Source organism: Asterias rubens, chromosome 5, assembly GCF_902459465.1.
Source record: "Asterias rubens chromosome 5, eAstRub1.3, whole genome shotgun sequence".
Classification (NCBI taxonomy): domain Eukaryota; kingdom Metazoa; phylum Echinodermata; class Asteroidea; order Forcipulatida; family Asteriidae; genus Asterias; species Asterias rubens.
Genome location: NC_047066.1, coordinates 22,228,089 through 22,255,945, shown reverse-complemented (window position 1 = coordinate 22,255,945; position 27,857 = coordinate 22,228,089). Strand labels below are relative to the sequence as shown.

The 27,857-nt window shown below is 39.9% G+C and overlaps 1 protein-coding gene across 1 annotated transcript; it reads left to right on the top strand.

Annotated features, from left to right (window-relative positions):
• Positions 1-152: 152 nt before the first annotated feature.
• LOC117290494 (plexin domain-containing protein 2-like) lies at positions 153-27,857 on the top strand. The gene is made up of 15 exons (XM_033771912.1): positions 153-158; positions 205-375; positions 4,418-4,558; positions 7,159-7,228; positions 8,363-8,485; positions 8,966-9,019; positions 14,847-14,911; positions 16,022-16,115; positions 16,383-16,478; positions 24,251-24,393; positions 24,869-25,025; positions 25,489-25,587; positions 25,957-26,070; positions 26,388-26,551; positions 27,194-27,857. Exons 1-15 carry the CDS (start codon positions 153-155, stop codon positions 27,290-27,292), a joined length of 1,596 nt encoding a protein of 531 aa, XP_033627803.1. The 3' UTR covers positions 27,293-27,857.

The following is a 27,857-nucleotide window of genomic DNA, read 5'->3' as shown; positions in this document are numbered from 1 at the left end:
AGCTACCTGGCAATCTCGTTGGTCTAGTTGGTAAGACACTGACTTGAACTGCAAACGGTTCGTGGGTTCGAATCCCGCTTGAGTAATATGCCTGTGATTTTTTTTCACAGTACTCGGGGAAAGTACTGCGTTTACAATGCTAACACACATCTATGTGGGTAAAACCAAAATTATATAGATTGATTGTACATTTTCTTGAAAGAGAAAGTAATTTTTGTTTATCATGTTTTTGTAGACTCAGTTGAGTGGAGTGACGTAAATACATACTTTGTGGACAGACAGCAAGGGGATTCGACCACCAATGTGCTGTTGGGAAGATTTCGTCGTGTTCCTAGCTCTACTCATCCTGAAACAGTATACAATCAAACAATTCAGGTAAGACAATTTGCAGGCGTGAAATCGCGGTCGCGTTCCCACTTGAGGATGGCCGCGCATTGATCCCCCTTTTTGGGAACGGAAGTGGGTTCAAAAGAACACTGTTTCGCTAGCAAATTGCGGGGTCTGATCGCCCTTTGCGTTCCCACTAGACGTTTGATCCACAAGGGAGATCAGATCCCGCTTTAATCCTACTCCTGAGGAGGATCAAAAATGCGCGGTCAGATCCTGATCGTCCGCGCGTTCCCACTGGAGCTCATTTCTCGTTGATCACCCTTTGATCGCCTTTCAGGGTCTTGATCGCCCTTTTCTGAATTTGGGAAACCAAGGCGGGGTTCAATGGGAACAGGGTCCGATACTCAACAGGTGTCAATTACCTACTGGAGTATTGATTACTCAAAAAAGCCAGACATCATATTGTGAGCTTACTGAGCCCCGAAGGCTAACATTACCATGCTTGGCCCTGTGTCCAGTGTGGAATTCAAGCCATGCTTTGTGGATTTTCCTTTCTTGCAAATCTCCCACTAGCTAAAATAGAATAGTTTTTTTATATTTTATCTCGCCTGAACAGTTATGGTATTGTGTAGTGACAGCTATTTGTTTGCAAACTCTGGAGAAAGCTAGCAGCCCTGTCAACTCGTCAATGAACGCTTACAAGTATGCGGGCAACCCTTATTAATGCACAACTGCTTCAATTAAGCTTTTTCTAAACTAGTGTCTGAAGAAATAAACAATGATCATGTATTATTTGAATTCTTGAATGAAAAAAAATGTCTTTGTTTGTAGTACAAAAGTCACCGGATGCAATAAAATATATATATAAGAAGGGGAATTTAAGGAAGATACCAGCATATTCTGGATATTTACAAAATTTCTTTTATAAATTGGAACCTAACAATTTCAAATGTTGACTAGAATTGTTTTCTTTGTACCAAAATGAAAGACCACCGGATGCACCATTATACAACATAAAGCCAAACCTAGGACAATAAACTGTTTTATTTGTATGTCTTTTACATACTCCAGCTCTTTTCTCTGTGGGTTAAAAAACTTCTACCACCCAAGATTAAGGTGGTCGCCCAACCCAAGACAATGAGCCCCCAGACTAAGTAGAAACTTAGTGGTTTTGATGTATGGCACCACATTCATGACCTCGTCGACCTTTCTCCACCTCAATGATCTTTCTCCACAACCTTCTTAAAGGTGAACACAGTCTTATTCAACTCATATGCCATTGCCTGCATTGCCTTAGTGCACTTGAAATGCTCCAGTAGAAATGTACAGGTTCCTCATAGGGTGCCCTTTTCTACCAAGGAGAAAATGCCTTGGTGTCCTTTAAATGCCTCTAGGCCTGATGTACAAATATAAACGGAACATACACTGTTACCGTAGTGCATAAGAAGTGCTCATTATGACGCAGTGCATGCTGTAATGTGCACCCACGTACCTCAGATGATCCTTAAATTCAAATAACTTTGGCCCCACTGTCTGGCCTTCTGTGCAGTGAGAAAGCCTAAACCACAAACATTAATTTTAGAATCTTTTCATTACACTGCCACTGCTTCCAACCGCAATCAAGGACATCTTGGATGCTCAGTTTAATAAAGATGTACAAACATTTCGCAGTGAAGTTCCCTTGGGTTTATAGACTATGTACTTGATATGAATATTTATAACAGAGAAATAGAACTAGCTGTTGCAAACTGCTTACCAACCAAAAGGACCTAAGGTAAAGGCCTAAAAAATAATAATAATAATAATAGTGGCTCAGGTCTGTCACACAGTGACGCTCATGGCGCATCAACATTTAACTACTTTTAGAAAGACTCTGCTAGATTGCTTTATGGTCGATCCGAGACATCAGGCTATACATGCACCTTCTTGTTGGTAGCCCCTTTCAACCCCCCCCCCCCACTTAAACTCCTTCTAGTGCTGTTGATCTCTGCCACTTAAATGCTTTTGTTATACTCAACGGCCAACAGATTAAGAGACAGCCCAACAAAAGCCTGTTTACTTCCAAACATGGAGTCCAGAATTCAATAGTTTGTTTTATATGCATTGGAGCCATAGAGCAAGGCTCTGTCCTTAATGGGAGCATTTCTACCTTCATGGAGGAAGACAGGAATTACACTCACACATACGCAATACAATTATAGCAATGGGAAGGTTGTAAACAATATGGCAACTCCACCAACCTTGTACCTTGTCAATGACTGGGCCTACTATTGGTTTGTGGTATCACCATTTGTATCTACTTTCCTTACCAGGTAGAGTTTGTTCTTTAGAGAACTGTCTTGCTATATATTCTACTGTTGGGAGTAGATTTTTTTAATTTTTCGGGAGACTTGTCCTGCTTTTTAACTACTACCTGGGCAGAAGGTAGAAAATTGGTTGGGAATACTACTTTAGCTTGTAGGATTGTTATTAATTGTCCTACCGCGATTTCAGCGATTGCAGGTTTTGGTGAAAATTCAAGGAAATGCCATGTTGCGTGTAAGATTTGAATATTGTCTGGTACAATTAATTAGCACTTGAATTTGAATTCCTCAGACTATAGAGACAGTTGCTAAGCCGCAGGGTAAGCTTTTGCGTATTACGTAAGAGACGGTGAACACCCAATCACAATTCTGAATGGATGTGTATGGCACAATGTTACCAGGGTCTGCTCATCTGGAGGTTGCTATACAAAAGCTTGCCCCGAACTATGCTCGAACCATTTGACATAGCAACTGTCTGTATGTCCTTGCTCTATGGTCTGATGAATTAAAATGTAACAGTCAATTGTGTCTAAGGTCTAAGCAAGTACCAGACATTAATTCTTCTCTTTCTAAAGGGAATCACAGTTTCCTTGAAAGAATCTCCATTGACTGGCCTCTGAGGAATGTCACCTTGATTTCAGGGAACGCTCTGCACACCTAAGCCCAGACTTCTTGGGTAATTCTGTGGAATGTTATTTCCAACTTCCTCTACTCCATAGTCTCAAGGGGGTGATTAGCCAAGTTACAGCTGATCTACTTCCAAACATAAACATTGGTCTTATGACTAGTATTGCTGACCTGAAACAAGGTGAACACCAAAAGGTTGACCAATGAACCATCAAGTCGCACTTCCCCTTATTTAAAAGCAGCTATCTGTGCAGAATGGGTGTGCATGCCACAGACACACTCAAAGGAAAAGCGCAGTGTAAATACCTTTTATTATTATTACTGTTATTAAGGTTTGATGCAACCTTTTTATTCAAGACAGTGGACACTATTGGTAATTGTCAAAGACCAGTCTTCTCACTTAGTGTATCTCAACATATGCATAAAATAACCAACCTGTGAAAATTTGAGCTCAATTGGTCGTCGAAGTTGCGAGATAATAATGAAAGAAAAAACACCCTTGTCACACGAAGTTGTGTGCATTGAGATGGTTGATTTTGAGACCTCAAATTCTAAATCTAAGGTCTTGAAATCAAATTCGTGGAAAATTACTTCTTTCTCAAAAACTATGGCACTTCATAGGGAGCCGTTTCCCACAATGTTTTAAACCATCAATCTCTCCCCATTACTGGTTACCAAGTAAGGTTTTATGCTAATAAATATTTTGAGTAATTACCAATAGTGTCCACTGCCTTTAAACCACTCATTACAAGCATTAGGGCATTTTATATGTTGGGGGGGGGGGGGGTTAAGAGCAGGGATTCATTACAGGCTGCTAGGGGTCGCTTTCACAAAGAATCTTAGGACATTTTACTTCAAGACAATAACTCTTTGTGAAATCCACCCCAGGTAAGTTAAGTTGGGTTTTTTCTAGCCTGTTGCATTTCCATGCACTATACCACAGAGCAAAGATTAAGCAATGAAGTCAAGGTAAGTGTTAAAGCCAGAGAGCCCTGGAGTTTGACATAAATATTTTCATAATATTCCACTAATAATGGTTGGCATGAATGGCGTAGTGCGTGAAGTGCTTCAGCCCTGTATTAACATTCTTTATTCCCGATGCAATTTTCTATCTATTACATTATTACTTCATGTTCTCTTTTTCTTTATCTGATCAGGACAATCATGACTACTATTTGTCACAGTTTTTCGGACCATCGGCTGGGGGTTCAACATTCTGGGTGGATCTAGACAATCCTTCTATAAGAGATGATGTACTGGCACCAGCTAGTCTTGCAACAAATGAGAGAAAAGGAACAGTAAGTAGCTTACCCTTAATTCCTTTAAAGGTGTTTATAATATTAATAATAATAATAATAATAATAACACCACAAAGCATTTATATCACACTATACAGAGAACAGAGTGCCTAACAAAGGGGGCAACACAACAAAAGCAATACAAAAACGGACCAACGACAAGCCAAGAAGGGAAACAAAAAGGTGGAGCAAATTAGGATGGTTCTGGAAATAGAAATGTCTTGAGGCGGCGTTTGAACACAGCCAACGAGGCAGCTTCTCTCAGACTTAAAAATATACTGCAAAAATAAATTCAACCTTGACAGAATCTTTCTCTATCTCAAGGTTCAAGGCTCAAGTATGGAGGTTCAAAAGTGAACATCTGCTTTTCTGCTATCCAACAAGCAGATTGTATCCGCGCGTTTTGCCGTGTCATGACATGTGTTTAAAATAAATCCGTAATTCTTGTTTACTGTTTTCTCGAAAAGTAAAGCATTTCATGGAATAATATTTCAAGAGAAGTATTTCACCACTACCTTCGGTAAACCCTGTACGTTATTTGTAAATCTGTGAAATTTTTTTTTTTCTGTACCGAAAGGGTCCAATGTCTTTAACACCTGTAAATAAAAGATACTGTAGCATTTCAAAAGTGTTGGAGAGCTTTCCGAACATTATTACAAATGCGTTGTCTGAAAATTACGTGCAGCTTCGGAAGATTAAAAATAATCATTAAATCAATGCAGGGTGATGGAGGGGGAACTGTTGACTGACAAAAGAAATCATTGAGACTGGGTGGGCTTCTGTAGCCAATCGTTGGTTCTTTCTGTCAAGCCCATTGTACGGTGCATATGAGCGACGACTGTTGGATTAGCGCCTTCAAAATTTAATGATTGATTTTGATGTTGTGTAAATGAAGATGTTTAGAACTGCATTATACAGGCCTGATACTTCACGAAGGCAACAGAGGCGATTGCCTCCATGCCCCCAGGTCATTGCCTTTGTGCCCTTGAAATGCACCAGTGGAAATGTACAATTTCCTCACAGGGTGCCCTTTACCAAGGAGAAAATGCCTTGGTGCCCTTGCCCTTTCAATTCAATGACTGAAGAAATACCACTTGAAACAATTTGTATGGGTCTGATCTTGTTTTATTACAAGTTGAATTTTGGCGATATAATATTGAACAGAGCTGCTGGACCTACAGTGCCGGCTAAAGTGCTTGGGCTACAATTGCAACATTACAATAAACATTCCCTGTCTACTTCCCCCTGACAATAAACATTCTCTCCCCTGTTCCCCGTCTCCCCGCTCAATGTTGATGGGAGCGCCAAAGACCATGAAAGGAGAGCCAACATTGAAAGGGGGCACAGGGGGGCCATGGTGCGGGGCCCAACGAGATATGGATGGGATTGAAGCTCCTAGGTTTGAGAGGCAAATCTCTTGCACCTATCTAAGGCATAAGGGAAAACCAAAGGAGTAGTCCAGGCCTTGAGTGAAAGTTTGGGGAGATGTTTTAAGGACGACTGGTCACAGTTGAAGGACTTTTGATTGCCTTAGAGAAGAGCTGCATCTTTGGACTGTTACTACGAGACGTGACATATAGTTAGCCTTGCTTTAACACGTTAAAGGCTTCGATTAATTGTGACTGATGTGGACAAACATCTTCCCTTTTCCTTCGCAAGGTCACATGAGGCAAACCCCTTCGATACACCTCGGTAACAAATTGTGAAATTTTATTGGTTGAGAACAATTCACATGTGGGCCTGTATGCTTCTTTTTAAAAAGGGCAAAGGCGCCAAGGCATTTATTCTTGGTAAAGGGCACCCTATGAGGAAATTTAAAATTTCTACTCGAGCTTTTCAAGGGCACCAAGGCAATGACCAGGGGGCATGGAGGTGATCGCCTCAGTTGCCTCTGTGAAGTATTAGGCCTGCACGTGATGTGATACAGAGATGCATGTTCCATGGTTGAGGATGCACGCAAAACATAGCGTACAGCGCGGAGGGTAAAATGAGGTTTGTTAACCAGTAGGTCTATACACTACCCTGATCGTACCCATTGTTGGCCGATTTCCAACGCTTTGTACAAAACAGCCTCAGGTTCGAGAGAACAGTGAAGAATTGTTTCTTATTGTCTGCTTATTAAACTATGCCAGCCCTACTCTGCGACAACATAACTTATAGAATAATATTGATAATGTTACCATGGTAAAACAAAACAGTTGTTTAATTGCTTGCTATGGCGGGTCCATGGGGTTGTATACCCATTTAGCCCCCTCGACAGGCCCTGGGACTCACCTTGTTATTAAATTGAGCAGTGGAATCAAGTTCAAGAGTTAATGCATAATTTTCTGTAAAAAAAGCTGTGAGACTTCTAAAGTATTTTTCCGTGTGTATTTGATTATTTTGCATTTTGCAGCGTAAGCTATGGCCTATGGGTGTTGATAAGGTGGGGTGCACCCTTAACATTGAACCCCCTGGTGTAGTGCCTTAACATCTGTCCATATTGATTGATGAGTTTCTTCACACTACGACAGGTGTCAGTGAACTGACCTATATGACTGAATAGCTTTGTGTTTATCCAATGAATAGTTTAATATTTAATTTTCTCCATATTATTTCAGACAGTTGCACTGGACTTCACATTCCCTTTCTACGGCCATGAGCTCACTTCAATTGTTATAACAACAGGAGGTTTGTATAGATCTTTATTTTATTGTAAATTTTCACAAACTTTCCTGAGCTCTTTGGCATTATAATGTTATTATAACTGTTACTGAACCGATTTGCAATACAAAAAAAGGGCAGTTGTATACCGCGATTTCATTTGGATCACAAGCGGTTAGATGATCTGTCAATGGTCCAGCCCATAATCTGCAGATTTGAGGTCTGTGCCCAATTTCATAGAGCTGCTTTAAGCAGAAAATATTGCTTACAATTTTTCTGCTAGGCAGAAATGAGCAGGATACCGGTCACAAATTGTACACCAGACATGGTACCTTATTCTGCTAACCAAAATATTGTTGCACTTAGCTAGGCCCTGGTGGAATGTTGACTCAAGTCCTGCTCTTTATACTTGGGGCATTGATCAATTACACTCTATTATCCTTATTGAATGGTCACTCAATTGTACTGCAAATGTTTTTCTGTATCCACTGAAATTCTAACCTGGTTTTGTTTCCCAATTGGATATTCGTGGAAGACCAGGGGCCGATTTCACAAAGATCTAAGATTGATCGTAACTGCAAATCATTCGTAGTTGCTTTGTAAAACGTGATGTCACAGTACAAACCACTATGGTGAAACTGACAATTTGTCTTGCGATGAATTTTATTGCTTTGTTAAATCGGCCCCAGGTCCCAAATAATCAGATATATATATTTTTTTTTTAGGGGGCAATAGAAATTATGCAATTTAATTTTAAGTGGGGGTAGTTGGAGATTTTTTTGGCAAAAAAAAGGATCAATTCAAACCTTTGAGTCAATTTTTGTGTTAATATTTTCTTTGCGCAGCATTTTTTTTAATTTTAGGCAAATTTTTCTTCTTTCCCCTCGTTATTGTGTTTATTGTGGGGGGGGGGGCCCTCTGCCCCCTATACCTTCATCTCTCATCTATTCTTCACATGTTCCTTGTTGTATCCAAGTCTTCTGTCAGATCATCTTCATTCAGGACCAGTGCTTTATTTAGTTGCTATTGTCTGCAGGCATACAGGTAGTTACTTCCATTTCTTTTCCTGTAGCTAAACTTTTGATTGCAAGTATTGTTACCGTACTTTGTGAAATTGCCGAATAATTAATAATAATAATGGACTGCGCTTTTCATCCACAGGTTTTATTTATACAGGATCGTATCTTCATAAGCACTTGGCTGCCACTCAATACATTGCACCATTAATGGGTAACTTCTGCCCATCGCAATCTGAAAACACCGGGGTGAAATACTACAGTAATGGTGAGTTGACCTGATAGCGTTTGACTCCTCTCATTTAGAGTCAATTAGAAACACGTGGTGAAGAGGATTTGTATATGTTTGGTCATCGACTCTGAAAATTTATGACAGTACAAATTTATGTGGTAAGAGTTAAAGCAGAGTTTTCCAATTATGCATTAATTTGAGAAACATTTCACTTTGAAGCACTTTGTTATTATGCATTTTGAGAAACATTTCATTTCATTTAGCCTTTGAGATAGACTCTGGTTGAGTCGAAGCAAGTCATTGATGTATTTAAAGCGACCCTTTTGGTTGGTCAGCAGTTTGCAACAACAAATTTTCTTTATGTTCTGTATGATCTGTTCCTGTTTCTTCATATCTGATTGAGATTGAGCCATAGACATTTGGTAGCGGAACAACTGATAGATCATCTCTTTCGTGTAAGTTTCATGATTTCAAAAAACGATTGATTTTCTTGTAATCATGTTGTTTTACTCAAAGGAACTGCCATGACTGTAGAGTGGAGGAATCAAAATCTAGCTGACAATATTGAAGGTAAGATCAGTGTTGAGGAATAGTCACACTTATATCTGAATTCAGGCTTTGTCAAATCGGCCCCAGGGTTGGATTTCACAAGGACTTATGACGATTCTTATCTCAAGTTGGGACGATTTACTCGTCCTAACTTAAGACTAGCCTTAGGTTTTTATTATCTCTTAGGGCTAGTCAAGTTAGGACTATAGTCCTAAACTCTTTATGAAATCGATCCCTGCCTCCTTTTACATAGCACCATGTAATGGTTTACAAGGTGCTTTCGCGCAATATGCTGCCAATTTGAACATAAGCACATCAATTTTGACCTTTTCCTGTAAGAGGTCAATGACCAGTTGGTCATTGGTCCCAATCAGGTGCCTTGCATTAACCATAGGCCTACAGAAAGGATCATGCATAAGCTTTACATTGACGGTGTTTTCACCTGAAAGACAATTGGGATTTCATTTCCATTGTGATTGAACCCAGCAACACATAACACAGGTAAACAGCATACATGCTAACCGGAATTTTGACCTTTTCCTGTAAGAGGTCAATGACCAGTTGGTCATTGGTCCCAATCAGGTGCCTTGCATTAACCATAGGCCTACAGAAAGGATCATGCATAAGCTTTACATTGACCATAGAGTGTCCTTACTCTATGCATTGACGGTGTTTTCACCTGAAAGACAATTGGGATTTCATTTCCATTGTGATTGAACCCAGCAACACATAACACAGGTAAACAGCATACATGCTAACCGTGTAATCAATGCAGTTAAACAATAACAAGAATAAAGATATTTGTAAACCAAAGTTTATTCATATGGAAATAAGAGTGCAGTAACTTTATGCTACGGTCTTCATGATCCCCAGAGCCATTCGAGAGCTGAATGAACTTGTGTTCCCTCGACCATGAACAGCCTATAGGGATTATAGGGAGCCATAAGCCTCCCTATGCATTACCAACTACTATTGAGTAGTGGTAGGATTAATTCAAAAAACTATAAGATAGAAAAACAAACTAGAATCAATCAAGTGTAAAAGATGCTTGTTGTGTTTAAATGAAGCGAATTTGGGGGACTGCCGGTGTCACTTGGGATTAAAAATAAGGTTTTGTTGGACCATGGATGGTTACGACAGAATAAGTGGCAACTGTTGGTACTTTGAAGTGTCGTGGCCGAGCGGTTACCAGCATCAAATTCAAACTCTGGTGTTTCTGATCAGCAGAGTGTGATATTCACACATATCAAACAATTCAAAAAACATATTTCTGCAAAAAACTCACAATAAAACGCTGTATAAAAAACAGGTTTAGCAACCTCCATTTTTCTTTTCTTTTTTAAAGTTCAGCTGGTTTTCTTTAAAAAGGTGTCGAGCGACCATTTTAAAATAAAAATAAAAACAAAAGAGGCCCTTCTCATTCGTTTTTTCAAAAAGACAGGACGCTAAACATGTTTTCATTAGCTTGGTCTTTTTAATGATTTTTAAAGAGGCCTTAAGTCACTTTGTATTGGTATTCTATTGAGAAACTTGTTTTCAAAAGTAAGCGCTCCAAATACTTGAAGGCACTTAAATACAGCAGGAATGTTAATTGTCTTGGGCGAAAGATTCAAGAGAAACACAACAAATTTTTCTCACAACTTCCCGAAGATTATTTCTGTGTCAACCACTCAACCAACCTTGATGAAACCAGTGTTTAAGCTTACCATTTATAACAAAATATTCCTTTGACAAATTATTTCTTGTACAAACAAAACATTTATTAAAGTGTGTACTGGTGCATAACCAGGAATTTCCGGACTCTTGCTGGAAAAGCCAGAAGTTTTAGATGAACTATAATGGCGATAGTTCTTTGTACTAGGATGGGTAGTGCACTTAAAGGCAGTGGACACTATTGGTAATTACTCAAAATAATTATTAGCATAAAACCTTACTTGGTAATGAGTAATGGGGGGAGGTTGATAGAATAAAACATTGTGAGAAACAGCTCCCTCTGAAGTGACGTAGTTTTCAAGAAAGAAGTAATTTTCCATGAATTTGATTTCGAGCCCTGAGAATTAGATTTTGAGGTCACGAAATCAAACATCTGAAAGTACATAACTTTGTGTGACAAGGGTGTTTTTTCTCCCAAATATTATCTCACAACTTCGACAACCAATTGAGTTCAAATTTTCACAGGTTTGTTTATGCATATGTTGAGATACAGCAAGTGAGATGACCGGTCTTTGACAATTACCAATAGTGTCCAGTGCCTTTAAAAGAACCGTTCCCTGTGTAGGGATAGTTATGTAACCTTTGCATCTGTTGTTAATCTTTTCTATCCTCACTTAGAATCGATGGGGGTGGTAGGCCTAAGCTTCCTCTATTGTGACTTCATTGCGTTCTGAAATCTTATTAGGTATTCAAGGTCAGAGGGCATTTCTTCTCACAATGATAAAGGCATGTTTAAGTATGGGACATTTTGGGCATACCCTCTGGCCCATCAGGCATGTTGTATAAGCCCCTTTTACAGAACCGAATCCTAATGACCACCTTAGGTGTCAGTTGTCTGTCCCATAAGGTTGCATGCAATTTTAAAACAAACGTTCACAGGATCACACACACCGCGTCCCCAACATCCCTCGTTTATGTGGGATCACACTGTTGTTATAGTTATCAGTTCGGTGACGTGCTCTCTGTCAGTGTAATTGCATTAGGTAATCATCAATCGCTTTCCCTGCACACCATTTTTTTTTTTTTAATGCGACTTCTCAGCCTCCTGACTCCAAAGATGAATTTATCTGAAAGCATTTTGTCAGAAGTGTAAAAAAGCAAATTCAAGGCTTTATTGATCAGACACATGTTGGTCATAGCTTTTGAGGAAAGCAACATAAAATAAATTGCAACAGAAACATTTGTTCCGCTGACAATTTTGATGGGTACCACTAATAATGATCTTTCTCCACCGGCCCGGGTAATATTAATAATAATAGTGATTTTTATATAGCACTTTACACACCGAAATGGCGTCTCACTTCCAACATCATTATCCCTGGTCACTGGGCCATTTAATTAATTCCTTAAACCACCTCAGCTCCCTGGGGAGTATACAGCCTGTACAACAAATATGCCCTACTGCTAAATCAATCACAAGAACCAACCCTGCCCTCACAGGTACCCATTTACCCCTGGGTGGAGAGAAGCATTTATAGTAAAGTATCTTGCTCAAGGACACAAGTTTCACAACCGGGATTATGGTGACTTAACCACCAGAACTTGAATTCGATGCTCTTAACCACTCGGCCATGACACCCAACTTATGATCTTTCTCCACTTGGGTGATGCTGTGTACTGCTTGATATAGTTTGGTGATTGCGAGAGATTCAAGAGAAACATAAAGTGTTTTTTTTTCCTCACAACTTTCCAGAAAGATATTTTCTGTGTCCACCACTCAACCAACCTTGATAAAACCAGATTTGTGTGTCAGCTTACCAGTTGTAAAAAGACTGTTCTTGGACAAATTGTCCTAGTTCAAACAACACATTTATTAAAGTGTGAACTGTTGCATGACTAGACATTTCCTGACTCTTGCTGGAAAAAGCCGAAGTTTAGATAAAACATTAATGTCCTTGTACAAGGATTGATAGTGCACTTAAAAGAACCCGTTCTTTATAGATCTATTGTTAATCTTTTCTATCCTCAATTGTAATCCATGGGAAGTGGTAGGCCTAGGCTTCCTTTATTGAATCTTCATTGTGAGCTTATATCTTAGGTATTCTTCAGAGGATTTAAGTGGGGCATGACTTCTGTGCACAAGGATAAAAGCGTGTTTAAGTATGGGAAAATTAGTGGTTTTCCTCTGCTCCCATCAGGCATGTTGTATTAAGCCCCCTCCATACGCGAACAAGACCAAACTATTAAAAATGTACATATTCACTTTCCCTTGTGGTTAATGACTTTTGAAAAACCAAGTTGCATCCCCTTAGGGTGATCACTCTGCTGCTACTTCCCAGGTTGTATTGTAAACCTGGGTGTGATCCCTGGCTCTACAGCTCCCTCTGCTGCTACTTCCCAGGCTGTATTGTAAACATGGGTTAGATCCCTGGCTCTACGGCTCCCTCTGCTGCTACTTCCCAGGTTGTATTGTAAACCTGGGTGTGATCCCTGGCTCTACAGCTCCCTCTGCTGCTACTTCCCAGGTTGTATTGTAAACCTGGGTGTGATCCCTGGCTCTACGGCTCCCTCTGCTGCTACTTCCCAGGTTGTATTGTAAACCTGGGTGTGATCCCTGGCTCTACAGCTCCCTCTGCTGCTACTTCCCAGGTTGTATTGTAAACCTGGGTGTGATCCCTGGCTCTACAGCTCCCTCTGCTGCTACTTCCCAGGTTGTATTGTAAACCTGGGTGTGATCCCTGGCTCTACAGCTCCCTCTGCTGCTACTTCCCAGGTTGTATTGTAAACCTGGGTGTGATCCCTGGCTCTACAGCTCCCTCTGCTGCTACTTCCCAGGTTGTATTGTAAACCTGGGTGTGATCCCTGGCTCTACGGCTCCCTCTGCTGCTACTTCCCAGGTTGTATTGTAAACCTGGGTGTGATCCCTGGCTCTACAGCTCCCTCTGCTGCTACTTCCCAGGTTGTATTGTAAACCTGGGTGTGATCCCTGGCTCTACAGCTCCCTCTGCTGCTACTTCCCAGGTTGTATTGTAAACCTGGGTGTGATCCCTGGCTCTACAGCTCCCTCTGCTGCTACTTCCCAGGTTGTATTGTAAACCTGGGTGTGATCCCTGGCTCTACAGCTCCCTCTGCTGCTACTTCCCAGGTTGTATTGTAAACCTGGGTGTGATCCCTGGCTCTATGGCTCCCTCTGCTGCTACTTCCCAGGTTGTATTGTAAACCTGGGTGTGATCCCTGGCTCTACAGCTCCCTCTGCTGCTACTTCCCAGGTTGTATTGTAAACCTGGGTGTGATCCCTGGCTCTACGGCTCCCTCTGCTGCTACTTCCCAGGTTGTATTGTAAACCTGGGTGTGATCCCTGGCTCTACAGCTCCCTCTGCTGCTACTTCCCAGGCTGTATTGTAAATCTGGGTGTGATCCCTGGCTCTACAGCTCCCTCTGCTGCTACTTCCCAGGTTGTATTGTAAACCTGGGTGTGATCCCTGGCTCTACGGCTCCCTCTGCTGCTACTTCCCAGGCTGTATTGTAAACCTGGGTGTGATCCCTGGCTCTACAGCTCCCTCTGCTGCTACTTCCCAGGCTGTATTGTAAATCTGGGTGTGATCCCTGGCTCCACAGCTCCCTCTGCTGCTACTTCCCAGGCTGTATTGTAAACTTGTGTTAGATCCCTGGCTCTACGGCTCCCTTTGCTGCTACTTCCCAGGTTGTATTGTAAACCTGGGTGTGATCCCTGGCTCTACGGCTCCCTCTGCTGCTGCTTCCCAGGCTGTATTGTAAACTTGGGTTAGATCCCTGGCTCTACGGCTCCCTCTGCTGCTACTTCCCAGGTTGTATTGTAAACCTGGGTGTGATCCCTGGCTCTACGGCTCCCTCTGCTGCTACTTCCCAGGTTGTATTGTAAACCTGGGTGTGATCCCTGGCTCTACGGCTCCCTCTGCTGCTACTTCCCAGGTTGTATTGTAAACCTGGGTGTGATCCCTGGCTCTACGGCAGTTACAAGTTGTACAGCTTCTGATGGCATGCACAGCTTAACAAAGATATTGAAAATAAATGGAGATCTCAAACTCTAGGACTACTAGCTCAATGGGTAGATCGCGGGTTCAAGTCCTGCTGTAGTAAATTATTTGCCTTTTTTCGTTCGAAAGTTGTTTAAATAACTAAATGAATAAACAATTTTTGTTTCCTTTTTCCACAGCTGGTATATTCTCTTTTCAAACAACACTATTCGACGATGGGAAAATTATTTTTGCGTATAAACAGGTATGGCTTTAATTGGTATTGTTAAGAAAATATTCTTTTCCTCAATGAGCATCTAAACAAGACTAAAGCTAAACGCAAAGTCGCTCCCAAGCCAATATGGGTCATTAGGCCAGTTTATATTCAGTTTCATTTTCATTAACCAACTGAGAATATTTGTTCATATGTTACACCATAGCTCTCGCATTGTACTCCTGGGTGGAGTAAAGCCATTATGATAAATTGCCTTGCTTGAGAACACAAATGTCACAACTGACCAGGGGTCGATTTCACTCAGAGTCAGGACTAGTCCTAACTTAGGCCTAGTCCTAGGAGATATTACAAATGTATGGCTAGTCCTAAGTTAGGACGAGTAACTCCTCGAGATAAGACTAGTCTTAACTCTTTGTCAAATCCACCCCAGGCCAGAATTCAAATCCACATTCTGTAAATAACAGCGCTTGAATCCACCCTCTCCTCTTCAGAAACTTGGAACTACTTGGATGGAGAATCATTAATTGTTTTCATAGATGTTAAATTTGCATCGGGGATAAAGAACATTAATTTTGGTTTTTACCCATATACACTGATGTGTGTTAGCACTGTATACTCGGTACTTTCCCGAGTCCTGTGAAAAATATCACAGGCATGTGACTTGGGTAGGATTCGAACCCACGACCCTTGCAATTCTAGAGCAGTGTCTAACCAACTAAATTGAAAGAAAACTGCAGTGTCTTACCATAAATTGTTTGCATCTTGAACCTACTTACCACTTACGACTGCTTACTAATTACAGTTTAATGGTTAGATTAATTAGGCATAACATTTGTGAACCCATACCCTTTTTTTTTTCCTCCAGTGAGAATCCAGTTTTGTCTTAAATGTTGCAACAGTTTTGGCATCCACTACTGCTTGTGGGAGGGCATTCCATATGTTTATTACTCTTTGGGTGAAGACATTTGTCCTGCATCCAATGTTTTTCTTCAGGGATGGCTTGAAGAGCTTGAGAGAGTGACCTCTTGTTGTGGTTATCTGATGTTCTTAAGAATTTTCTGAAGAATCTAGCCACCACCTCTCCAGTGCAGGCTTGATTATGATTCTCATGTTTTCTTCTGGTTGTTCTTTTATGTTCAGATTCCAGTTCCTGTTCCGAGTATATCAGACAATGGACATCCAGTTAAAGTGGGATTAGCTGACGCCTATTACATTGATAAAATAATCGCACCATGTAAGTCTTTGTGTATTTTACGTACAATACCTAATTAAGATTTTAACGTTGATTCTTTACTTTTAATTAAGAATTTAGAACTCAAACTTAAGAGTCAATTTAAATAGCTTTCAACTTTGAATAATTAAAAGATATTAACTTGTTTAGTATGAAGTTTCATACGAAGGCTAAAATAATGACAACACAACAAACATAAACAGGAAACTATTAAAATCCTGTTCTTTGCATTGAATTAGTTTAACAAATTATTTTCTCCCTTTCTTTCAGTTACGAAAAAGCGAAATATATTTGAGTATCATAAAGTGGAGCTTGAACTGTCTCAAGTCAAATCTAATTCTGCAATTCGTATCAATCCACTTCCAAGTGAGTCATTTTTATCTTATCCTAGATTCAAAGGCAGTAGACACTATTGGTAATTACTCAAAATAATTATTAGCATAAAAACTTACTTGGTAACAAGCAATGGAGAGCTGTTGATAGTATAAAACATTGTGAGAATTGGCTCCCTCTGAAACGTATTTTTCGTGAAAGAAGTAATTTTTCACAAACTTGATTTCAAGACCTCAAAATTATATTTTGATGTCCTGAAATCAAGCATCTAAACGCACACAACTTTGTGTGACAAGGGTGTTTTTTCTTTCATTATTATCTCGCAACTTCGACGACCAGTTGTGCCCAAATTTTCACAGGTTTGTTATTTTATGCATATGTAGAGACTGGTCTTTGACAACTACCAATAGTGTCCAGCGTCTTTAAGATCCATTTAATTTGACTCAAGTTTTCAGAATGTGATATTTCTGGACATTTTCATTGGGGGAAGGAGGGGCAAAGAAATCATTTTTGGGAGAGCTTTTTACTCTACCAAGAGAAACCTTTCACAAGAAGTGCAACCATTCACCTTAGCTGTCTCATTTTTAATTTTCATTGATCAAATCTGATTGTGAAGCCAAGAACTCCCATAAAAGCTGAATCACTTTAATAGTCAAAAACGCAAATGGAGAGTAGACAACGAAGGAAGTTTCAGTTTTAGATGTGGGAGGAACATCTTAGAGAGTTATTCCAGGGAAACCCATGCAGTCACAAAGTGCCCATGGCAGGATTTGAACCAGGGTTCCATAGGTGAAAGGCTATGAAAGATACTACGCCAACCTATCCACCTGTAAATAATGAGTGGACTGAATCAAACATAATGTGTTTTCCAAAATGTATAGGTTCTGCGCAAAAGATGTTGAATCACAAAAGGTGTTGAACTGTGAAAACTAATCAAATTGTAATTTATATTTATCAATATCGGTTTCAAGAGAAAGCCTGATCCTATTCGTCTTCTTAAAGGGCACTTTTCAACAACAACAAAATAGATTAACAAAATAGAACCTTTTTTGTTGTTGTATATACCTATATTTTTTTTTGTGGAAAAACTTGTTATTTTTTATTATAGTGACAACTCATAACAAGTTTCCCCAAACACTTTTCTTCATTTAAATGAAACATTGATGGATATGTGTCTTTTTTATTATTAATATGCCTTATTATTAGGAGTGACTTGTGACTCAAACTTGACGTTTGTGACTCATGACATAGACTTGACAGCATTTGTTTTAATGTTTTGAATTTTGCATCTCCATAGCAACAAGATTTTTACAAAAAAACAGGAAGAATCACCTTGGCACTACTTGACTTAGCTAGTTAGAAAGAATGAAATTCTCTGCTGAAAAGTTTTGGACACGATTAGAAATTTTGTTTTGATGACAGTACTGCATTTAGTTTAATTGATGAGACAATGGTGAATTCCTTTGAGACAGTGGACTAGTCTATGTTGTCTAAATACGTACGCAGAGTAATTTAAAAAGAACAACATCATTACCCCTGGTCACTGGGCCATTTAATTAATTCCTTAAACCACCTCAGCTCTGGGGAGTATATAGCCTGTGCAACAAATATGCGCTACTGTTAGCTAAATCATGGAGGAATCTAATTTATTCCTCCATGGCTAAATCAATCACAAGAACCAGCCCTGCCCTTACAGGTACCCATTTACTTTTGGGTGGAGAGAAGCATTTAAAGTCAAGTATCTTGCTCAAGGACACAAGTTTCACAACCAGGATTATTGTGACTTAAAGGCAGTGGACACTATTGGTAATTACTCAAAATAATTATTGGCATGAAACCTTACTTGGTGACGAGTAATGGGGAGAGATTGATAGTATACAACATTGTGAGAAACGGCTCCCTCTGAAGTGGCATAGTTTTAGAGAAAGACGTAATTTTCCACGAATTTGATTTCGAGACCTCAGATTTAGAACTTGAGGTCTCGAAATCAACCATCTAAACGCACACAACTTCGTGTGACAAGGGTGTTTTTTCTTTCATTATTATCTCGCAAGTTCGTCGACCGATTGAGCTTAAATTTTGACAGGTTTGTTATTTTATGCTTATGTTGAGATACACCAACTGTGAAGGCTAGTCTTTGGCAATTACCTATAGCGTCCACTGCCTTTAACCATCATAACTTGAATTCGATGCTCTTAACCACTCGGCGGCCATGACACCCAACTTATGATCTCTCTCCACTGGGTCATGACGTGTACTGCTTGATCAAATTTGGTGATTGCGAGAGATTCATTTTTCTCACAACTTTCCAGAAAGATTTTTTCTGTGTCCACCACTCATTGATAAAACCAGAATTGTGTGTCAGCTAACCAGTTATAAAAAGACTGCCCTTGGACAATATTGTCCTTGTTCAAACAACACATTTAATAAAGTTTGAACTGTTGCATAACTAGACATTTCCTGACGCTTGCTGGAAAAAGCCGAAGTTTAGATAAAACATTAATGTCCTTGTACAAGGATTGATAGTGCACTTAAAAGAACCCGTTCTTTATAGATCTATTGTTAATCTTTTCTATCCTCAATTGTAATCCATGGGAAGTGGTAGGCCTAGGCTTCCTTTATTGTATCTTCATTGTGAGCTTATATCTAATAGGTATTCTTCAGAGGATTTAAGTAGGGCATTACTTCTGTGCACAAGGATAATAGCGTCTTTAAGTATGGGAAAGTTCGGGGTTTCCCTCTACCTCTGAAAGGTATATTATTGTTTCTATGAGTCTTTCAAGAAAACTTTGTAGATTTGTGAAGTGGCCAGCAGTTACATGGCGCAGAATATTTAAGCCTATGTATAATGACGGGACTTAACATCCCATGAGTTCGCGATATACTAAAGGAATTATCGACGGCACCATGCGAATCTTAGCTCCAACCAGCAGACCAGTTGTCGATTTCACAAATGAGTTAGTCCTAACTGGGAAATATTAATAGTCCCAAGTGAGGAACTTGTCCAAATCTGTGTGAAATCCACACCTGGAAGAACAACAATGTAAAGGGAACAATATTACCCATACATGGGAAACGACCTTGCCATGGCCACTCAAACTTTGGACAACCCTTGATTGGTATTTTCACACCAATCTTGAAATCATAAATGCGCATAACGACCCAAGGTTGCCCCTGCTGTGGCAAAGCTCGGAATCCTTGACCAGACTTCGGGTCCTAAGTTTTGTTAATAAGCGAAACGAATCGGTCGGCCATCGGCGACCCAAAGCTTCAAACCAACTTCCGTTCGCTCACCTTGCCTCGCCTCAAGTGTTTTGGAAGCCATTTAAATGCACTGGACACGTTTGGTATTTGTTAAACACTAGTATTCTCACTTGGTGTATCCCAACATAATGCTTAAAACAACAAACCTGTGATCATGAAAAGTTGGGCTCAGTTTTTGGTCCTCGAATTAGCAGGAGAATGGTGAAAGAAAAACACCCTTGTTGCAGTAGCCTATGAAAGGTTTCAGCTGAAGTATTTTATTATCTGAGTGAGAAATTACCTCATTCCCAAAAGCTGCAATACTTCAGAGGGAGCCGTTTCTAACAATTTTGCAACAGCTCTCCATAGCGATCGTTACCAAAGTAGTCTTTTTGCCAACGAGTATTTTGAATAATTACCCAGCCGTCGATTTTACAAAACTCTTCCTAACTTAAGACTAAATATTATGACCCAGGACGAGTTCCAACCCTGCACTGCAGCATGCGGACCTTAAGGATTAATCCTAAGTTCAGACGAGTTACTTGTGCTAACTCGAGATAAGACGAGTCCTAACTCTTTGTGAAATCGACCCCAGGCCTGGAAACAAACCGTTGAAATGCGAAGTATACCTTTGATTTTGGGAGCCGTTCGATTGCTAAAATCGTATATAAGTATTGCAGATAATTTTGTATCCACAAACATCTAAAAGTTTCATTTAAAAGGGTTGTCGCGTTTCTGATGCCGCCGAGAATCCGGAGCGAATGCCCACACACAGGAAGAATCATATCCCACTATCTGATTACATTTTTTGGGGCACACAAATTGTTACCTTTGTACATTACCGCATTACTTTGAAGTGAAATGTTTCTGAAAATGCTTTATCCTATCGAAATCTGCTGTATGCTTCAAGCGAATTATGTGTATTGCCATTAACTTTAAGAGTGATTACCAAAAATCACATTCCCTTTGAAAGAGTATTTCAAATAAAAAAGTTGTTGTCCGACCGATTCGCTTCACTTGGAACCGGACGTTGGGACTAGGCTCAAGGATGATCAGTAGAGAGCTTGGCATTGGATAACAAGCTGGAAAAGGCCCGTGTTGCTTCACCACTCCCGTGACGTGCGTGTTTCTCTTTCAGTTCCCTTTGGATTGCGGCTCTGCGAAAAGCCACAAATGGATGCCCTAACCTCGGTTTTTGTCCCACACCAAAGATCAATGATCCCGCTCTGGATAATGACCGATCAAGCAGTAGTTATTGCAGCTTGTTGTAAGACTTCTACTTGCTCTATGCCATGGAGGTAGAACCCCCATGTTCCATGCTTGGACATACAGGTTCAATAGCCTATGTAGTAGAGATGTAGCCTACTGCAGGGCCCAATTCCATCGAGCAGCTTAACGGCCGATTTTGTGCTTACTGTACGACTTAAAATATTATTTCATAGCGCTGCTATAACCATAAGCAAATGAAAAGGCATGCTAACCTTCCGGTGTTTGCTACACGTGGTGATCGCGCAAAATGGCCGCCTGATTTTCTTTCCAACCTGTGAAAAAGGTTTACGGTTGCAGGCCTGTGTGTTTTTTGTTTGTTTTTAGGGCAAGTGCGCCAAGGCATTTTCTCCTAAATTTATCTTGGAACTTTTCAACGGCAATGGCAGGGGGTATGGAGGCCATCGCCTTCGGTGTACCACTCCGTATCAGGCCTGGGTTGTAGCCTGTCTGCGGGTGGTTCGAGTGTACGCCACTCCTAATGTTGTGCCAGCCGCGCACGAGGACACGGCAGAAGAAGGTGCAGGGGGAGGCAAAATCCTTGAACTTCCTTGGTATCAGTGGTGGCTTAGCACGTAGGGTGAGGGCCAGGCGGGGTATTGCCGACCATGACCAACAGAACGTCAGTCTCGAGCACCATTTGCATGCAGCGCACTAATTAAAGGCAAACATTTTGTAATGCATCAAAATGGTCATTAGCACATAAACTTACTTGGTAACGAGTATAATATGGAGAGCCGTTGATCACATTGGGAGAAACATCTCCCTCTGAAGTAGCGTAGTTTTTGAGAAAGAGAAGTAATTCCTCCCTGAAATATTTGAATCTGGGAAAGGCTTCAGGCCTAGCCTGAAGCATTTGTCAGGCTTTTGAAAGCAATGTGTTCAACAAGGTTGTTTTCTCTGTCATTTTTTTGTTTGCAACTTCGATGACCAATATCAATCAAAAAATTTCGCAGAATTTTGTATGCGTGGAAACATCAAGTGAGAATGAATACCGTCTTCGAAACAAAACGTGAGTGGGGGTTTCGAATCGAACGTCTTAACTTATGACTAGCATTAAGTTTTTAATAACGACCTAAAGAGTCCTATAGCCGACTAGTCCAAAGTTAGGACTATCTTTGTAGTGAAATTGACCCCAATGCAGTCCCGGTTCTTTAGCTACATTATTATTTGGGCGCACTCCCGATCTCCAATGCTGGACGATATAGCGCTAAAATGTTTTTTCAAAAACTCTGGTTGTGCTGTCTGCCGCCCTCTTTCTTCTTTTATGAGCAGTTCATACTAAAAATATTTTTGTATTATTGGTGCATGGTTGCGAAGTTTGTCAACTGAACTCCCCATATAATACATAGCATATAGTGCAAAATATTCAACAATAATTATACAAGAAATTAGTTGTAAAATCCTGATACATGTAAAATGTTCAATTTGTTTATAAAACTTGCTTCGGTCACGTGAATTTGTTTTCCCTTCCAAGTACTTTTGTTAAATTTATACTGTGAACATTTCGATTGAAAATATTGCATTAATTAATGACTGCATTTTTGATTATTTATATCCATATTTTATTTAACTGTAAACACAGTAGAAAATAGATAGATCTATTTAAAATGTAGTTTTACCAGTAAGGTGACCCGTATTTTCTAGGGGTTGCTCCCCTTGATCAACAGCAAGGTCAAAAGTCAAATCATGCACTACGTACTTACGGCCTTCTGGACTGTGTGTATGTATACTGGTATATGTATGTACCCGCGGCGCGGTACAGTCACGATGAATCACTTCGCAGTAATTTAATTTTGTGCCCGATAAATCACTGCTGAGCTGTTTACAGTTACATTTATTCACATTATTCCGCTGTGTTGTCTTTGAATTGAGCTTACTACAACAAGTTCATAATTTAAATCGAAGTATTTTCGCACTTTTTGAGGCTGTATTGTTGACCTGGTTGAAAAAAGTCAACTCGACCATCAACAATTATTGTCAACTTACTTTGCAAAAAAACTACCGGTTCTGTTGAGTTCAACCATCAAACAAAAGCATGGCCGAATCCAGTATAAATTTTAAGTACAGCGTGGGGAGTTTGTTAGTTTTATTGTTTGTCGTGCTAGCCTCTGCTACAACCAGCGCACCGCCTGCAACCAACAACAATGGGCCACCCTATGGAATAGATGGTAAGCAGGTGGCAGAGAGAAAAAGTGTGGTCTTAAATTTGTCTATTATTTTTGAATTATAATTTAATATTTATAAACTATAATTATATTATTATAACATGTAATCTAGTTTAAAACTAATAGTAAACACCACTACACGTTAAGTAGTACACCATTGTTGAGTTTTAACCTAGCTCCATAGAGTAAACAGTAAGGTTCATGTTTAGGTATGAGAGTGCGTTTTTGCGACCCCAACCAACCAAAGCCCAACAAAGCCCAAAGCTGAACAGCATCGTCACCGCACTCAACCGATCACGCGAAAACGCCCAACCGATGACCAATGTTTCTGGTTGGGGTTGCCAAAACCCACTCAAAGTCCCTCGTATTTTTGTAATATAAAATATTTATTTTTGAAATCGACAATGATGCCAGATGGTTATGATTCAAATGTATTGGATGGTCCTTGGCAAATGATTATTGATGCATTCTATTCAATGGATCGCCCCCATCCATCACCAATCCAACAATTTGTATCCTTTTTCCTAGCACCAACGGCCAATCTTATGTTTGTGCCCATCAAAGTTTCCGATACGCGTTGTTCTCGATCATGGAACTTGCCAATAAAATGCAATTGTACTTTATTGTAACCCATGGCTTCCGTATAGCAAGGTTTCCATAAAATGAACTAACATTTTTCCCATGATGAGTGCCCCTTACGCGAGGAAAATTGCTATGCCCCTTCAAGAGGGAAGTTCAATGCCTGGTACTCGGTAGAAAGCCCTACTGCTTGTATTGGATTAAAAAGCATCACACGTTTTGGGGAAAATCATATGATTTTCGTGAGTGAACGTTGTAAGATCTCAACTATCTTGACTTGGCTAGATGGTAGGCGAAAGGTGTTCCATCATATAAATCAACTAACTGATTTAAGTATTCTTGTTCAGTTTGGACTTAAACTAAGTGACTGGTATAATTTGACCCAAATGAATTTAAACGCTTTGACTTGGACTGAATGTATGTGAGTTGACTACACACAAAAAATACTAACATTTCATCTCAAAATATTTAACACCTATAAAGCTCAACACACAAGCTTGATCGTGGCTGAGTTCGGACTGTTGAATAATGTTGTTCTTCTTTCCACAGCTTGTAACTTATTGGTGTCATGTGACACCTGTGTTTCCAGTGATGTTTCTTTCAACTGTACTTGGTGTGAGAGACTGGGAAGATGCTCTGATGGAGTTGACCGCAGTCGACAGAGGTGGCAGGAAAACAACTGTGGCAGTTCTGTAAGTCACTGAATTCTGGCTAAATCTTCATGTACCCCATCCTGTTTACAAATTTAAAGTTGCTGGCAGTTACTGGCAGTTACTGGCAGTGTAAGCACTTGATGTAATCCACCATATACATAAACCTGTAGAAGTTTGAGATCGATCGGCCATCTGGGTCACAAGAAAATAATGAAAAACTGATTACATGTTTTGCATGACATTTTAATAAAACGCTCACTGAGCGAGAGCGATAAGCTCCAAACACGAAAATAGATTATTTATTTCTCATCAAATATGACATTTTCAGACAGAAATATTTCAAGGGATGTTTCCTACAATCATCATGAGACCTAGTAAGTTTTACATAAATCTGTGATCATCACAATGTTTTTTTTAAACAATTTTGTAAACATCCCCTTTAACAAACCCAGTCAAAAACTGTTCATCTTAAATTTGAATGTTTTTTGAAAGTGTATTGTGTGCTGAATTCCAGGAGAATTTTTTAAGTGAAGTAACCCAGTGTCCTGGCTACACCACCATGCCAGCTCCAACGGAGTTGCCTACAACTGCCCAAGGGCCTCAGACTGATGTTCATTCAAGTCAAGCTCCAGTGCAACTACAATCAACAAAGCAGCCACAAGCTAAAACAGGTACTGACATTGATGTAATCTATAAATTTAGTCGTCTTGATTGGACTGTTGTGCTCCTTGTTTCGTTAAAGTGTAATGAAAACAGAAACACGGGCATCACACTTGTGTCCCTGAGCAAGATGTTTGTTGTAATTGCTTCTCTCCACCCAGGGGTAAATGGGTACCTGTGATGGCAGAGATGGTTCTTGCGATTGATTTAGCTTAGTCGCTACATATTTGGCGGCACAGGCTGTATACTCCCCATGCATGGAGCTGAGATGGTTTAAGGAATGAAATGGCCAAGTGATCAGGGTAATAATGTTGGAAGCTGAGAAAGAATAAAGAAATGCTATAGGCCCAATGACCAGGGAACTAGTGTAAAGCGCTGCGAGACGGTTGTTGTGAAATGCGCCATATAAGAATGTGTTATTATTATGCTTCCTTGGAGGGAGTTAACCAGTGTGTTGTGTGTTTGATCTTTCAGATGATTACTGTAAAGGCATTGTATGTCAAAATGGCGGTGAATGTTTCGAGGGCTTCTGCAACTGTCCAACCAACTTTGCTGGAGCAAGATGCCAAAAGTGTAAGGATATACAAGTAAAAAGCTAACCACCTTTTAAAACTAATTTCAATAATACATGTATCTGTTTCTTATAATCTACATGTACATACCAAACATCGTTGTGAAACCAAAAATTTTCTTCTTGCTTAATTCTTTCTCGCGCCATTTTGTAAGATGAACTTTGTCATGCCTTGAATGTGAAATACACGTTGTGTGTGTTGATAAATACACGTTATGCGATGCTGTTTTGTCAACTAAGAAAATGGCCGCACACCAGGCCGCATATCTAGGCTTGTGCGCACTCTAGTTCTTGTATATAACTCTTTGGCATTTCAGATTAAGATTGATAGATGACGCTTATTAGTCAACGATTTGTTTTTGATTCAACAGACGTTGTGAGGCATTGTGAAGCAATCCGTTGTAAGAATGGAGGAACGTGTTATGAAGGAATATCATTACATATCTGCGATTGTATGCCTGGATATTCAGGACTCTACTGCGATGGTAAGTAGCCAACTCAGAAAGGCCTCAGTGTATTCTTGTAGACCGTTATTGATCCCCTTTTTCAAAATAGAATCTTGGATTTTCACATACATTACTTTAACTTGTGAAGAGAACAAGATTTGCACAGTTTGTTAGAAATGTTTTCTCTAATTGAATAATCTCATACCAGTTATACTTTGCTTCCAACTGTAGAAAGTTTTTTCTCATTAGAATCTTGAAGTTTCACATGTACAGCAAGATTTGCATAGTCTGTAGAAATGTTTGATCCCTGATTTAATAATTTTATATAAATTATACTTTGCCTTTTACTCTAATAGAAGAAGTCGGCATCACAGGCAGCTCCAGAGTTTCTCGACAAGGATTGACAGTCGGAGCTGTAGTGTGTATCACTCTGATTGGTTTACTGATCTGTAGTCTGTTTGTTTGGGCAGTTTATGCCTACAGACACCCCACATCACCATCTGGACTCTTTATCATCGAGGTAAGTAATAGTCTATTTGCCTGGTTTCAGCCTGTTTCATTTCAGGCGTGTTGCAGCTTAGCTGATAAGAACACCGAACTCAAGCTCTGGTGTTTCTGATCAGCGGAGTGTGGATTCAAGCTAACGCCTGTGTCCTTATGAAAGACACTTGACTATTATTGCGGTGTACTTTGGATGGGATGCAAAGCGTAGGTCCCTGTGTGTCGTGTAATGCACATAAAAGAACGCAGTGAACTTTTATATCGTAAAGAGTAGGGGTTCGCCCTAGTGTTCCTGGTTTGATTGGCAGCATATTGCGCCACAGCACCTTGTAAACCATTACATGGTGCTATAAAGGAATAGATCTGATAATTCAAAAACATAAATCTGCATACCTTGCTGGTTTATACTGAATGCTGAAGCGCCACTGAGTGATGGACTGGAGCGCTGTATAAGAATCCACTATTATAAAGAAGAAATGGTGGTGTTAATAAAGAACTGTTTTATGTACCACTGGAATGTTCAAAATACTTAGTTCCTACGGAGAAAACACGAACAGACATCCCAACCTCCACTGAATGCTGTAAGAAAGCTAAGAACCTCTGTGTTCTTTGAAATTGGCTTGATGAACTCTGACCTTTGACCTATACTTTTTCCATCCAGGCTAAGCATAGACTGAGGGGTCGTGGTCGAGGGTCTAATGGTGTCAAGTACAAGTACCATCAGCAAGTTGACTCCAATCATGTGGACATCCAACTTTGATGAAAGATGCTTACCGTCGTGGCTTAACTTATTTGACAGAGATCTTGTGGAAAGAAGGTATGACAGTTGGTTGGGCCCAGGGCCCAATTTCATTTCTGCTAAGCACAACTAAGCAGGATACCAGTTACATTTTGTACTAGTTTAATGGAGTTTTAGCTGGTCACTTTATTCTGGTAAGCACAATTTTGGTAAGCAAACATGGCTTTACATTTTTCTGCTAAGCATAACTAAGCAGGATACCAGTTAATTTGTCTACATGTGAAATGGTGTTTTAGCTGGTTACCTTATTCTGGTAAGCACACTTTTGCTGTGCTTAGCAGCTTTATGAAATTGGGACCTGGTTAGAAATTCTAAGGTGTCAAGTAGGCATAAATTTTGATTAATTTTAATGAGGGCTTTCATCTCGCAGAGAAAATGAGTCATTCGAAAGTGCGGCTGCTTTTTGAATAAAATTTGAAAAGTTAGAGCTCGTAAAAGCCTTTAGGCAGAGAAAAAGTTGTTTAAAGTTTACAACGACCTTAAAGTCACCTGGAAATAGAATTTTTTTTCTTTCAAACATCAGAGT

Coding starts and splice junctions, on each gene's coding strand:
- LOC117290494 (XM_033771912.1), top strand. Junction 9,020..14,846: donor TCTAGCTGACAATATTGAAG/GTAAGATCAGTG, acceptor CTTTTTCCACAG/CTGGTATATTCTCTTTTCAA. Junction 25,026..25,488: donor GCAGCCACAAGCTAAAACAG/GTACTGACATTG, acceptor TTGATCTTTCAG/ATGATTACTGTAAAGGCATT.